The sequence below is a fragment of the Chelmon rostratus genome, chromosome 10, assembly GCF_017976325.1.
Source record: "Chelmon rostratus isolate fCheRos1 chromosome 10, fCheRos1.pri, whole genome shotgun sequence".
Classification (NCBI taxonomy): domain Eukaryota; kingdom Metazoa; phylum Chordata; class Actinopteri; order Chaetodontiformes; family Chaetodontidae; genus Chelmon; species Chelmon rostratus.
Window position 1 is genome coordinate 26,398,673 of NC_055667.1, and position 16,308 is coordinate 26,414,980.

Consider the following 16,308-nt stretch of genomic DNA (forward strand, 5'->3'; position numbering starts at 1 on the left):
AATGAATTGTTATGTCTGGTGGCCATCACAATTAGGGGCCGGTGTGTAGGAGCCAAATATGTGTGTCATTCACTGATGTGAACATGGGGTGTCGCTGTAATGCCAGCCTATTTGGAATTACCTATAAAGATAGAAGGATGTATGTTGACGTCAGGTGTTCAACCCGGAAGGGCAAACGGTTTTTGACCGCTGTGGCGCGGAGGGATTACGGGAAGTTGTATGTTTTGGATATCTGTCACGAGCGGTGCATCAAAGCAATAAAGTATTGTCATGTTGAAACAAGCGCTGTCTGTGGAAGGAGCAACTCAATCGCGGCATCTCAAAGCGAAGTGCGTCGACCAGGTCACACCGGGGAAGACATCTCAGGAGTTAGCATTGGGCTAACCCCTTCAGAATATGATGCATCGCTGTAGATTAAACCAGCCAACAGTATATAAAGTAGTTCAAATGAGCTCAACCTGAAACATCTACAGCAGTAATATTAATCCACAAACATCAGATATGATGAGAAACACTGACAGCAACATTTTACTGATACACCAACACTTTGACAATAAGTGCTTTAAGTGCATTTTACTGATAACACAGCATCACTTTTATACTTAAGGAAGGTTTTAAATGCATGGCCTTTACTTGAAGTGGCGAATTTTCACACTGTTTTGTAGTACTTTTACCGAAGTAAAGTATCTGAGTACTTCTTCCACCTCTGCTGATGCTGCTTGCGGTGACTGTGATAAAATTTTCTTCTGCTGTTGGTGTCGACAGCCTTCTTTATGTATTGTCTGTAATTGTTGTTTAGTGGTGTTTTTCATTGATTTCTTCCTCTCTTGTTGTATTTATATTTGTCAGCCTGTTGTGTGAATGGCTGAATACACTGTGGATGTTTTTGGGATTCACACACTAAGTGTGTGCAGTTATAAGTTCTGCTTGTTATGATTCAGCAGTTGGATTCTGTTCATGGATCCTCATCAGTTTCCAGCGTGGTGGACGGTCTCTCAGAGGTCCAACAGAACCAACAATGGAAACAGACAAGTGTCTAATTAGCAGCATCATTAATACAAATCAATTATAAGCTACACATTGTTGAAGCTGATTCCCCTGTTTGTCAGGATGTACTTTGTGCTGCTGTTGAACTGAGCTGTTGTACAGAGAGGCGTTTCCATTATTTCGTCCACCCTTCGTGATATAAATGGAACATTTGAACTCTCAGGAAGGTTTTACATACGTGAATAAAGTGCAGTGGAGGTCATGAACTGTGACCCTAGAACAACTCACAGCTAACACAGCTAGTAGAAGCTAATGTTAGCATATCAAAGGAATAGTTCAACACTGTCTCTGTGTTAAGAGCTGGAGTCAGGACACGGTTAGCCTAGCTTAGCATAATGACTGGAAGCATAGAACAGCTAGCCCAAGAAACAATTTCAACTACTCCTAAAAACAAACTGTAGTTATTACATGTGTGTTTATTTTCATGCCACTCATTTAAGTAGCCAGGCTAGCTGCTTCCCTGTGTTTCCAATCTTTATGCTAAGCTAGGCCAACCACATCATAACTCCAGCTCTGTACTGAACACACTTCAGTCTTAGAAAGAGAATAAATAGAAATCCTCCAAAATGAACTATTCGCATTAGTTTGTTAAACGAGGCAGTCGGCTAATTTACGAGCTAACAGTTAGTCCAGGGTGACTGATCTCAGACTTTCAGAGTCAGGCTGGATCTAGACAGACAGACAGACACATGTACATTAAACACTGACAGACCACGAGCTGCTGCAGGCAGCTGTGTGTTTACAGCCCAGTTTGACACTTTATTAAAGCAGTTCAGTCATCTTCCTCCGTCATCTTCCTCTAATGTTCCTCTATTGTTCCTCCTGCTGTCTGGGAGCAGGTCTGACGATGAAACTGCTGAATCCTGTTCAGACCTCGGTGCTTCCTGGTCGTCTTTGGACCAGAACCTGAATATTCAGACCCATCATTAAAAGCAGAGTCCCAGATCAGGTGATCCTCTGATCAGCTGCTGGTCAGAACCGATCAGAGGATCAATCACCAGGACACAGTCTTAGAAAATGCATAGAAGACAAAGATCCAAATGCCCTCAATGAGAGCAGGCTGAGGGGCGGGGCTAAAGGGCAGCGCAAGGTGCATGGGAGTTGTAGTGTTGCTGTGGAGGGCATGCATGCAGGCAGACAGACAAGTGATGGATGGATGGATGAGACATCACAAACCACTTCACCAACAATGTTCATAGTGGATTTTTCCCATCAAGATTTGAACCTCTTTACAGACTAAATTTTATTTTACTTTTATTTTACGATCCCAATCCAATTTCTTTAATATTGATTATCTGCTGATTCCCAGTCTGGTCTGATACTTGAACTGTAGATTAAATATGGATATGACCCATTGAAATAACAGCTGTAGATGCTAAATCTGACACACTTGATTTTTATGACCTATCAGATCCAATACTGCAGGTTGAAAGCGACAAAGTTAATCATCTTAAATTATTGATCTGGTATGAGCCAAAGTTTAACTGGAGAATGTGTGATCTCTGTCACAGAGAGTCTCAGTCCACTCTGGTTGTTCAGTGGTGTTACAGAGTGAAGCTTCTTTCACCTCCTAAACAATTTTTGTCTAGTTCAGACGACAAACTGGCAACTGTTTATTCTCCCATCAAGTTATTGACTGAATTAGCGTTAGTTAACTGTCTCTCTCTCTCATTCACAGTGCCTTTAATTTAGCTCATACTGATCGATGAAATTATTCCTGCATCAGCCTCAGACTGATCCCTCAGATCAACATCAATCAGAAATGAGACACAGACAGGTTTTCAATCAGTCAATCAATCAATCAAACCATTGAAATGTTTTACATGTAACTATTTTGAGAATTAAACACTTTCGTCATTTTTCAAGCAACAGATGCCAAAAATCTGCTGGTTCCAGTCCATTTCTTTGTCAAATATGACAGTGAATGTTAGTTTAGAACAAGGCGGCGTTTGATGGGACACAGCGGTGCATGAAAGGTTGAGCAGCAAATGGCGGGGTGAGAACAGGAAGTGACAGGGTGAGAACAGGAAGTTGCAGGGTTTCAACGGGAAGTCGCAGGATGTGAACAGGAAGTGTTGGGGTGAGAACAGGAAATGGTGCGGTGAGAACAGGAAGTGGCTGGGTTTGAACTGGAAGTGGCAGGGTGAGAACAGGAAGTGGCAGGGTTTGAACAGGAAGTGGTGGGGTGAGTCGTGGCGGTGTCTTTGCCTGCAGCTTCAGCATCAGTTTGCAGGACGAAGGCTGAAATAAAATGAGGCACTTGTTATGATCCAGAGCTGCAGGTTGTCGGCCATGTTGGCCACAGAGTTCTGCTCTACCATGGCGGTTGCTATAGAAACAGTTCATCCTGTCATCTGAGTTGCCATGACGATGTTATGGTTATTGACAGCCAACAGGACCACAGCTGGACCTGAAGTGTGTGTGTGTGTGTGTGTGTGTGTGTGTGTGTGTTTAGAGTTTATGGCTCTGTTACGTCATCAGGGCAATTTTTTTTTTTTTTTTTTACTTTTTACAAGCAAGCAGGCAAATCTGATCATCTCTGCGTCTATTTAATCTCTAATAATTATAATAATAGTAATAATAGTAATTGAGCCTTTACATGTTCAGCTTATAAAAATAAAAAATCATTCCAGTGATATTCACATGCTCAGATTACACAGGATCAAAAAACATTGCCTTCAATGTGCGACAGCAGTTTCGTCTCGGAGGCTTCGGGACTGAAAGGTTCTCATGTTGTTTGCATACAAGTTAAAGTTAGAAAGATGAAGATGCGGATGAATGATGTCACAGACAGACCTGTATCAGTCCAACATCAGTGATCCTGACAACTGGTATCATGAAGCTGGTCACCTACTGGCTCAGTTTATGGACGTTCAGTTTACAGTTTGTCATTTCTGAACTGCTGCAGTCATTTCACACCACAATGTGTAAAATGTCTTTGCAAAAATATTTGGTGACGTTGTGAAGACTCAGGGCTAGCTGGTGAACTGCTGGAGTTGCCGAGCTAGCTGCTAAGTTGCTAGCCCGGGCTAGCTCCAGTTTGTCACATTAGCTCCCGCAGATTCCCTCTGCTGTCGTTTACTCTGCGTCACATTCTGTTCAATAAAGTTACTGAAGAGGGCAAATAATGCAAGCTAACAGGCTTGCTAACAGTCTTGTTAGCTTAGCTTGGTTGCTAACAGGACAGTAAGTGTCCACTGTTTCCTCACTGTGTATGAACCACGTCTCTGATGTGGAGCAGTTTTTACTTTTGAATGAAACTGGATAGTGACACAGCTAATACGCTAAGCTACGGTAGCTGGACTCTCCAGCTCTCCATCCAATCAGAGCTCAGCTCAGTCATGATGGTCTGTTATTGGTCAACAGCACAAAGTGGCAGATCTTGGTGGTCCCTGCTCACTGCCTCTGTGTGTGTGTGTGTGTGTGTGTGTGTAAGAGCTCGTCATGAATATAGATGAAATATGTAAACCCCATTGACTGTATATGAGGATCGTTGACATGATGACTCCTCAAAAGTGAAGTCAAACCATCACTATTGCCCCCTGGTGGCTGACAGCAGTATAGCTGTCCATGTTAGCAGTTGGGACATAGACAAAAACTCAATGTACATGTTAAACAAACATGGTTCCTATAATTTTACGTAGTTTTACACGCTGATGTATGTTCAAGTGTTCATTTGATACTATACAAAGGGGGTATGGCATCATGATTGACAGCTGAGCCCAGTGTTGGAGTCAGGAAAGTGTGTGGGCGGGACCTCAATATCTTAGCTCCACCCTCCGACCACCGCTGCACAGACTCTGCCTCCAAATTACATCAGCAACACAACATGGCAGCACGTGTTTAGTTTGGCTTCATTTTTGTGCAGTGGGAGGAAGTGGAGATAAGTCGTCCATCTTTATCTTTACAGTCATTGCTTCACCCCGTTTTAAACGTTGGCGTGTAGCTGTGACGTTGTTCATGAAACACTATCGTCTGTTTCGTTAAAAGTTCTTTTCATCATGTTATCCTTTCACTTGGTGTGCAGATCCATAAAAGAATCAAATCAGTCAAACATGATCACAATCATGAGTGGAGTATTTAATCTGATGTGGGATCAAACAGATGATGCCTGTTAGTTACTGCAGATACTCAGCTAGAATCAGCCAAGAAGAAGCTGTAGGAACAGACAAAATACCATTGGCGAGGCTATCAATATGTGTCGTCCATCTTTAAACATGCAAAATACATTTTCCATTAACAATCCAAGTATTTAAGGTGTCGCTCTAATAAAAGGTGAGGGTGGGTTTCCGTTCTTATTTCAAACCCTGATCTGCATGAGTCTAAAAAGATGTTAAAGGTTCTCTGTCTTAGCTGCAGTGTTGGAATGAGAGTGTGCGAGTCATGTCCGGAATAAAAGGAACTTATTTCAATATATGAAGCTGTAATCACCATTCGTTCGTCTGTGAGTGAAGCTTTAATTTCTCTGTTAGATATTTTATGTCTGACATCATAGACCTGAAAGAGATTCTACTGTCTTATAAAATAATCTGTTGCTCTTCATTACTGTTGTCCCTGGCAGGATCCTGTAGGAATGATGATGGTCAGTAGTCGGCCTGTTGACAGCTTTTGATACCCTGGTTACCATGGTGAGCTACCCTGTTACCATGGTGAGCTACTGTGGTTAAAGGTGCACCAGCATCATGATACCAGAAAGTCAGAGCTGGAATACACCCTAATCTGGCCTCATGATACAGGTCTCAGGATGCACTGAGGGATGATGGGTAAAATAAAAATAAAATTGTTGGTTAATTAGGCGGCTCTGTGTGCAGCTGTTATGTCATTGGCCAGTCAGAGGCCTCAAAACCCACCCACCAGCCGATCAAAAAAAGTCCTTATCTGTTTGCTTTTCATCCTCCAATTAGAAACAGAATTGGTTGCTGTCATCCAATAAGAATCGGGAAGAGGCGGGTCTTCTCTCTTCAGGCCAATCAAAAAAGCCCTTTTAAAGCAGCCAGTGAAGAAAGAGAATGTCTTGCTGTGAACCAATCAGAGAGAGAGCCCGCCCACTAGTTCCTGCCCACTGAGCCGACTGCCAATCAGAACCTGCGTTAGTCTCTGCGGGCTCGGCTTCAGCCAGGGGCCTGGGGCACTCCCCTGTTCCCATGGCGACTGTGCTCTCCTCCAATCAAAATCCTCTCTCCACCCCACAGTGGCGATGCTAGCTGCTGATAGGCTGACCTCTGAGAAACTGGCTGCTGATTCGCTGTCAGACAGATGCTGGCTTTCATCGTCGTCCATCGGTCTGAGGAAGGAGAACGCTGCCCTCTGAGCTGTAGCTGAGCTCCCAGAATGCTTTGCACGGCGGGTGATGCTGTCATCTCTCTCCTCCCTCCTTTCCCTCCCCTCTCCCTTTTCCTCCTTCTCTCTGTCGGTCTCCGCTGCCTTCCTCCTGCTCTTCGTCTCGCTCCTCCTTCTCTCCTTCACTGCACCTCCAGGACCCCCCACCTCCACCCTCTCCTCCGGCGGAGATGTGTCCCGGGATCGAGCACTGTTCCTGGGTAAACTCCTGCTCCTCCTCCCCTGCTCCCTCTGGCCATCCCGCTTCTCCTTCTGCCTGACAGTCTGGCTTGTTTTCCTCCTCTCCTCCTCTTGCCGCCTCCTCTCCTCCTCCTCCCTCCTCCTCTCCTCCTCCCGTGCCTCCTCCTCCACCAGGTCCAGGTCCAGATCAGGAGGCCCTAACCCTCCTCCTCCTCCTCCTCCTCCTGTTCGTCGTTTGGTTTCTCCCTCTCTCCTCGCCCTCGTCCTCCTCTCTCCTCCTCCTCCTCCTCCTGTACCACTTCCTCCTCTCCTCTGCTGGCTGAGGGAGGCGGTTGTCATGGTTACTGTATCCACATCCTGCTCCTCTGCGTGTGAAGAGGTGGAGGGGGAGAGGGCTCCTTCCTCAGGGCCTGGCAGACAAACAGAGAGAAAGTGAGTGCTGACCTGCAGTTCTTCTGACGTTCACCAGAGGCTGCTGTGATCAAACTCATTGACGTGAATGTGAACACCTGCACCAATCACTGAGCTTGATGTTCCACTGTGGAGACATTCAGGAAGACAGTGTGATGGATTGTCAGCACCCTCACTTTGTGTCCGGTTGGGCAGTGGTGGAAAGTAACTAAGTACTTTTACTCAAGTACTGTAGCACAACTTTGAGGGGTCTGTACTCAGCATTTCCATTTTGTGCTACTATACTTCTACTTGGCTGCATCTCAGAGGGAAATATTCTTCTTTTTACTCCACTACAATTAGTTTAGTTACTAGTTACTTTACTAATTAAGACTTTACATCAATGAAGTTATTTATTGAACAGATTCAATCAAATGGAGAGATCAAATGAGTCAGTATTTCACTGAATTGATCAAAGGAAAGAAAAATAAACGTTTGTATTAGAACTTGTTTTTTCTTCTTCCATTGATCTTCTGACGACCCCTCAGATCAATCTGGTGACCCTTTACAGGGCCTGACCCCCAGGTTGGGAACCACCAGACTAGGCTACTGAACTTGAATGTATAAGGTGCTAAAACTAACTTTGCTGACATCCACTGTAGTACTGATTCAGCAGTATTAATAATAATGTAAAATACAACAGAATCATTCACAGAACAAGTACTTTTACTTTTGGTACTCTGAGTACCTTTTGATTAGAATACCTCTGTTCTTTTGCGGAAGTAAGATTTGAAAGGAATTACTTTGACTTGTAATGGAGTACCTGTACATTGTGGTACTGTTACTTTTACTGAAGTAGAAGATCTTAGTACTTGTTGCTGTACTGCGTCTCCATCCTTCACGTCCTGTCATTCTCTACTCTTCTCTCGTTAATCACATCTTAGACCACATGACCACCTTATTGACAAGCTCTCACATGAAAATACGTTTGGAACTCGTTAATACTCATAACTACCACTTTATCAGGCTTCTCAAAACATACATGTGTGAACGTCTGTGATGAAAACGTGAAGATGAAGAGGTGAGAGTGAGGAAGTGAAGAAGATGAGAGGAAACGCGTTCAGAGGAGAACAGAAAGTTACCAACCGCGAGTTTTCAGTGCGTCCAATCACGTAGAAGCAGGGCTCACCCTGTTTAGAGTTGGTCATACACAGAGACAAGCTGGACAGCTCCACTGAGGAAGAGGAGGAGGATGAAGAGCAGAACAGGAAGTACAGGAGGAAGCAGTAAGAGAAAGAAATCAAACAGTAAGAAGGCTGAAATCAAGAGGATCCCACAGCTGTGATTGGACGATTCACTGAGGATTTAAACTAAATTATAAAAGTTTTCTTTTAATTCATTTCTTGTTCTTACCAGTGGTGGAAAGTAACAACTTGAAAATGAAACTGAGTATTTGTGAGAAGTTTTTAAAGATGTATCTCTTCAGTAGGAACCAATGAGCTGAGAGTCACAGACAGGAAGTCGGACAGTTTTGAGAGACGGACTAACGCGTTGTTGGTTTGAGTCTGAACATGAGATTTGATGATAATAAGAAGAATGTGAGTAACACTACTGTATCTGTAATTATGATCCAATAATATTAAATCTGTTATTTAGAAATGGGCCATTCTGCATTATGAGTAGTTTTACTTAAGCACTTTAAGTATATTTTGACAGTAATACTTTTGTACTTTTAAGTTTTACATGTAGGACACATCCTTGACACTTGAGTACTTTACTGTGGTATTCCTACGCTTACTGAAGCAAAAGATCAGAGTACTTCTTCCACCTCTGTGATGAGTACATAAAGTGTCAAAGGTAGAAATTCACAGAGAAACAGCAGGAGAAACAGAAGAGATGAGTTCCTTCAAACACAAACTGAGATGTGTTTCCTGCTTCAGCTGTCAGTCACCTGAGTGTCAGGTGTTGCAGTACAGTACAACAGTACACAGCTTACTGCATCTGTACTGTAAGTGTATCAGGTCTCACCGTAGTCGGGCACGTATCCGTTTCCTTTCTTGAGGACGAGGTGGATTCGATGTCCTCCTCTTCTGATCTGCTCCACAGCCTGACTGTGAGTCATCCCTGATGTACTGTCTCCATTTATCTCCACCAGCTGATCAGACACCTGAGAGCAGGTGATATAACAGATAATTTAATAACCTCCAGAGGATGAACCCTTTACTGTTCAATGACCTGCTGCAGCCAGTAGAGGGCGGCAACAGCTCTTTGCTTTGTCAGTTTTGAGCAGTTTGTTGTTAAATATTTAAAGTACAGAGAGCCGTGAAGCAGCTGCGATGTTGAATGTTTGATGCTCAGAGTCTCACAAAAACTCAGAACTGAATCCTAAAGGAAAGAATCACCGACAGCATGCAGGAGATCCAGAGTGAGCTCCGTCTGTCGGTCTCTAACAGAAGCACTGATCACCTGCTCTGACGGGAAGTGATGAGAAAATATGATTATTCCTTCTATTTGTCAGATCATCTCGCTTCCTCGAGGCTGGGAGTAAATATTCCATGTAGACTGATGATCTGTCACTGAATCGATAAGTTCTATTATTGATTAATAGCTGAAGTCATTTTCATGTGTTGTGGAGGGAAACAGCTGCAGCTGTGTTCTGTAACAACACTGAACTTTGAATTAATTAATTTGTTCTTTGCGGCTTCACAAATATGATTTATTTGTTTCCTTTTACATTAAACTGAATATGTTTGGGTTTAAAGCTAAAACAAGACCTAACAATAATCCACTTCAGCAAGAAAATAGTAAATAATCAGCTGTTTGCTGCTAGTGCCCCCTAGAGGCCGCAGTGTTTATTACTGGAAACATGGAAACATCACTGATCCTCACAGTTCATCATCTGAAGATCTGCTGCGTTGTGTGTGTGTGTGTGTGTGTGTGTGTGTGTGTGTGTGTGTGTGTGTGTGTGTGTGGTACCTGTATCTTGTTGCTGCGTTGGGCCGGCCCCCCATCCATCAGTCCCAGTACATACAGTCCCATGTTGTACTCACTGCCTCCCCTCAGAGAGAACCCGAACCCTGTGGGACCTCGTTCCAGATCCACGCTGTAGAACCTTGGCTCGTCCTGACAGACAGATTATAAAACTGCTGCTGATACTCGTAGTACTACTTCATTACTGCTCCTGTTACTCTTAGTACTGCTGCAACTATCCTGGTATTATTATTTTTACCACTACTGTGATACTACTACTGTTCCAACTAATGCTGCTACTGCTGCTTGTACTATTCCCATTAATACTGCTTCCTTCACTACTACTTCAGCTGCTACTACTAACTGTGTTACTGCTGTTTCTCACCACAAGAAGAAAAACTGAGATCTATTATATTTCAAGTGCCGACTGTCTCCTCCATGTCCCCCAAAATATCCTAAAATCTCTAACAATTAGACTCTTATTGTTTGTAACATTTCGTTCAGTCACATCTTTCATGGTAATATTACAGTTTTACCCTCAAAATATTAGTTTAATATTAGTATTAGTAATAATATTATATTACTTTATTCTCATAGTACTGCAAGATTTAAAGGTGTCATTTTTCTATTTTACTTCAGAGTATTACAACTCTTTGTCTTATAAAAGTACAAAATATTTGACTTAATTCTCTCACAGTAGCTGTGATACTTACTACTACTTTAGTGTGTAATGGTACTGCTACAGTAGTGTGTACTGGTACTGCTGTAAGACTGTTAGGAGTCAGAGGGAATGTGAGACTGACCTTTGACCTCCCTCTGGATCCTTTCATCATCCGACCATCAATGTCCAAGTCTGCTCCTTCTGACAGAGAGGATGAGTCTGAGGAGAGGAGACAAGGAGAGGAGACGAGGAGACAAGATGTTTTGTGAAATGAACATGGAGACGAGACATTTTATTTCATGTTTAACAACTTGATGAAGGACATGAGCAACTGGACTTTAAAACACTGCTGGAGGATCAACAGGGATCACTGTTTAACGCAGAGTTGTTTATCGCGAGTGTCCCTGAACACAACAGCAGCGAGCATACATGCAAAGTCTCATGTGTTAAGTCTCATGTGTGAAGTTACATGTTTGAAGTCACATGTGTTAAGTCACACACCTTCTAAACAATCTAATTTCTTAAATAAATGTCTTATTTCTTTAACTGTCTTCTACAGCCCTGAACACAGAGCTGATACACAAACGCATCTGCATCTGCGTTGAGACGTAGCGATGCCTCACAGAGCTAACGTTAGCTGTTCAACAACTGTAGCTAACCGCTAACTTGCTTTGCTGGGCTAATGCTGGTCAGTCACTGGGGTTCACGCCCCCTTCTGTTATTGAAGAGGGAAAACAAAGCTCTCAGATCTAATGAGCTTGCAAGAGGTCAGTTAGCAGACCTGCTAACTGTTAGCTTAGCTCATTGGCTAGTGGGACAGTGTTTTGACAGCTGCATCAGTCGTGACTCCTCGCTGTGTGTAAACCAGGTCTCTGTTGTGGAGAATTTAGCCTCTGACAGATCAGGTTTAATGACACTGGATGGTGACCCACAGCTAAGCCACGATGGCTTCCTCTGTTTTGGACTCTCCGGCTCTCTGTCCACTAAGTTTAGATCTGTCAGGACGGCTTGTTTTTATTGGTCAACACAGGGAACTCATTCATCAAAACTCTGTCTCATTTGTGTGAAGTTTCAGTTCTGAATTGTTCAGCAGTTGAAAAATGATGTGTGTTCATAGCCTGATGTTAGTTTACAGACGTGTTGGTGGTATGCTGTGGTGTAACTTTGGGTATCTGCTCGTATCCTGAGGTCAGGTGTTGCAGTCAGTATCAGGTGTGTGTCCATACGGTGTCTGGGTGTGATGCTCAGTCTCAGCGTGTTCCCGGCTCTCCTCAGGATCTGAGCGAGGTCTCGGTGCTGCAGACCTCCGACCGGTCTACCCTCCACCGCGTCCAGCTGGTCTCCAGGCTGAATGTGGCCGCTGCGAGCCGCCGGGCTGCCGCGACGCACCGTCACAAACCGGTGAGACATCAGGGAGGGTGCTGCGAGGGGGGAGGGGTCACATGGTCAGACAGCAGCCAATCAAACTAAAGTACACCTGTAACCATAACAACATTTGGTCAACGCTTGTGTTTGGTGGCTTCTATCAGCCATTCACAGTGTTCGCACATTAACAACATTATTATGAACAGAAATGATAATAAAATCAAGCAGAACAATCCTGGAATCCAGTTTTTTTGTGATGAAGACTTTAAACCACTCTTAGCACCATCCTTCCTCCCTCTCCTCCACTCTGACAGCTGTGTAATAATAAATGTGTCCGAACTTTAATAATTGAGGTCTGTTCAGTGTGCTTGGCTGAACTAACAGCTGCTGCAGCAGAAAGAGGAGGAACGAGCAGAGATGAAACAACAGCATCTGTACAAATATGACCGCCGTAGGTTTTGACCTTTGACTGCAGGTGGTCGTTTCAACTGAAGCAAAGCATGAAGAAGCAGCTTTGATGCTGGATATCGCTCTTTCTTTAACCATGATAGCCGTCTTCTCTAATCTTAACCAAGAAGCTTTTGTGCCTGATCGATGGTGGGTCACTGTGAACTCATTCAGCAGCATTTCAAACCACAAACTGCAGCAAAGAATGTTTTTCTTCCATAAGTTTAATCAGTGTAGACTGGATAATGATGGCTTTCGGTCTATGAGGCAGGATGTATTTCAGTTTGGAAAACGTGAAGAAAGAAAACAACATTTGTGGGAGCTGGTTCTTCCAACTCAGACTGCCAAGTTCACACACACACACACACACACACTTGAGCCTAAATTAGCCTAAAGATTCTGTCTTGGAGAAACAAATTACTGAAATCAATGAGGACAAAGAAACTGGAAACAAGACAAACTTAAAATCGACAGGTCACATGACAACAGGTCACTGACAGTATTAAACACCGAATGATGTACATAAACTACACACTGACTGTGAGTCATGTTCATAAACTACACACTGACTGTGAGTCATGTTCATAAACTACACACTGACTGTGAGTCATGTTCATAAACTACACACTGACTGTGTAACATGTTCATAAACTACAGACTGACTGTGAAACACGTACATAAACTACAGACTGACTGTGAGTCATGTTCATAAACTACACACTGACTGTGTAACATGTTCATAAACTACAGACTGACTGTGAAACACGTACATAAACTACAGACTGACTGTGAGTCATGTTCATAAACTACACACTGACTGTGAAACACGTACATAAACTACACACTGACTGAGTCATGTTCATAAACTACAGACTGACTGTGAATCATGTTCATAAACTACACACTGACTGAGACATGTTCATAAACTACACACTGACTGAGTCATGTTCATAAACTACACACTGACTGTGAATCATGTTCATAAACTACACACTGACTGTGAGTCATGTTCATAAACTACAGACTGACTGAGTCATGTTCATAAACTACACACTGACTGTGAAACACGTACATAAACTACACACTGACTGAGTCATGTTCATAAACTACAGACTGACTGTGAATCATGTTCATAAACTACACACTGACTGAGACATGTTCATAAACTACACACTGACTGAGTCATGTTCATAAACTACACACTGACTGTGAATCATGTTCATAAACTACACACTGACTGTGAGTCATGTTCATAAACTACAGACTGACTGAGTCATGTTCATAAACTACACACTGACTGTGAAACACGTACATAAACTACACACTGACTGAGTCATGTTCATAAACTACACACTGACTGTGAATCATGTTCATAAACTACACACTGACTGTGAGTCATGTTCATAAACTACACACTGACTGAGTCATGTTCATAAACTACACACTGACTGTGAATCATGTTCATAAACTACACACTGACTGTGAGTCATGTTCATAAACTACAGACTGACTGAGTCATGTTCATAAACTACACACTGACTGTGAAACACATACATAAACTACACACTGACTGTGAGTCATGTTCATAAACTACACACTGACTGTGAAACACGTTCATAAACTACACACTGACTGTGAGTCATGTTCATAAACTACAGACTGACTGTGAATCATGTTCATAAACTACACACTGACTGTGAGTCATGTTCATAAACTACACACTGACTGAGTCATGTTCATAAACTACACACTGACTGTGAAACACGTACATAAACTACACACTGACTGTGAGTCATGTTCATAAACTACACACTGACTGTGAAACACGTACATAAACTACACAATGACTGTGAAACACGTTCATAAACTACACACTGACTGTGAGTCATGTTCATAAACTACAGACTGACTGTGAAACACGTACATAAACTACAGACTGACTGTGAGTCATGTTCATAAACTACACACTGACTGAGTCATGTTCATAAACTACAGACTGACTGTGAATCATGTTCATAAACTACACACTGACTGTGAGTCATGTTCATAAACTACAGACTGACTGAGTCATGTTCATAAACTACACACTGACTGTGAAACACGTACATAAACTACACACTGACTGAGTCATGTTCATAAACTACACACTGACTGTGAAACACGTACATAAACTACACACTGACTGTGAGTCATGTTCATAAACTACACACTGACTGTGAAACACGTACATAAACTACACACTGACTAAACTACACACTGACTGTGAGTCATGTTCATAAACTACACACTGACTGTGAAACACGTACATAAACTACAGACTGACTGAGTCATGTTCATAAACTACACACTGACTGTGAAACACGTACATAAACTACACACTGACTGAGTCATGTTCATAAACTACAGACTGACTGTGAATCATGTTCATAAACTACACACTGACTGAGTCATGTTCATAAACTACACACTGACTGTGAATCATGTTCATAACCTACAGACTGACTGTGAATCATGTTCATAAACTACACACTGACTGTGAGTCATGTTCATAAACTACACACTGACTGTGAAACACGTACATAAACTACACACTGACTGTGAGTCATGTTCATAAACTACACACTGACTGTGAAACACGTTCATAAACTACACACTGACTGTGAGTCATGTTCATAAACTACACACTGACTGTGAAACACGTTCATAAACTACACACTGACTGTGAGTCATGTTCATAAACTACACACTGACTGTGAATCATGTTCATAAACTACACACTGACTGTGAGTCATGTTCATAAACTACAGACTGACTGAGTCATGTTCATAAACTACACACTGACTGTGAAACACGTACATAAACTACACACTGACTGTGAGTCATGTTCATAAACTACACACTGACTGTGAAACACGTACATAAACTACACACTGACTAAACTACACACTGACTGTGAGTCATGTTCATAAACTACACACTGACTGTGAATAATGTTCATAAACTACACACTGACTGTGAGTCATGTTCATAAACTACACACTGACTGTGAAACACGTACATAAACTACACACTGACTGTGAAACACGTACATAAACTACACACTGACTGTGAGTCATGTTCATAAACTACACACTGACTGAGTCATGTTCATAAACTACACACTGACTGTGAATCATGTTCATAAACTACACACTGACTGTGAAACACGTACATAAACTACACACTGACTGTGTATCATGTTCATAAACTACACACTGACTGTGAAACACGTACATAAACTACACACTGACTGTGAAACACGTACATAAACTACACACTGACTGTGAGTCATGTTCATAAACTACACACTGACTGTGAAACACGTACATAAACTACACAATGACTATGAAACACGTACATAAACTACACACTGACTGTGAAACACGTACATAAACTACACAATGACTATGAAACACGTACATAAACTACACAATGACTGTGAAACACGTTCATAAACTACACACTGACTGTGAGTCATGTTCATAAACTACAGACTGACTGTGAAACACGTACATAAACTACAGACTGACTGTGAGTCATGTTCATAAACTACACACTGACTGAGTCATGTTCATAAACTACAGACTGACTGTGAATCATGTTCATAAACTACACACTGACTGTGAGTCATGTTCATAAACTACAGACTGACTGAGTCATGTTCATAAACTACACACTGACTGTGAAACACGTACATAAACTACACACTGACTGAGTCATGTTCATAAACTACACACTGACTGTGAAACACGTACATAAACTACACACTGACTGTGAGTCATGTTCATAAACTACACACTGACTGTGAAACACGTACATAAACTACACACTGACTAAACTACACACTGACTGTGAGTCATGTTCATAAA

General features: G+C 42.3%; 1 protein-coding gene across 1 annotated transcript in view; it reads right to left on the minus strand.

The window, feature by feature from the left end:
* Positions 1-1,374: 1,374 nt before the first annotated feature.
* Positions 1,375-16,308, minus strand: part of LOC121612713 (membrane-associated guanylate kinase, WW and PDZ domain-containing protein 3-like) — a 36,989-nt gene continuing 22,055 nt past the window's right edge. Inside the window, exons 16-19 of the mRNA XM_041945766.1 lie at positions 11,815-12,009; positions 10,731-10,807; positions 8,986-9,124; positions 1,375-6,977 (exon numbers count right to left, since the gene is read on the minus strand). Of these exons, the coding sequence (XP_041801700.1) occupies positions 6,076-6,977; positions 8,986-9,124; positions 10,731-10,807; positions 11,815-12,009 (1,313 nt within the window). The 3' untranslated portion in view covers positions 1,375-6,075. The remainder of the gene's footprint in view (positions 6,978-8,985; positions 9,125-10,730; positions 10,808-11,814; positions 12,010-16,308) is intronic.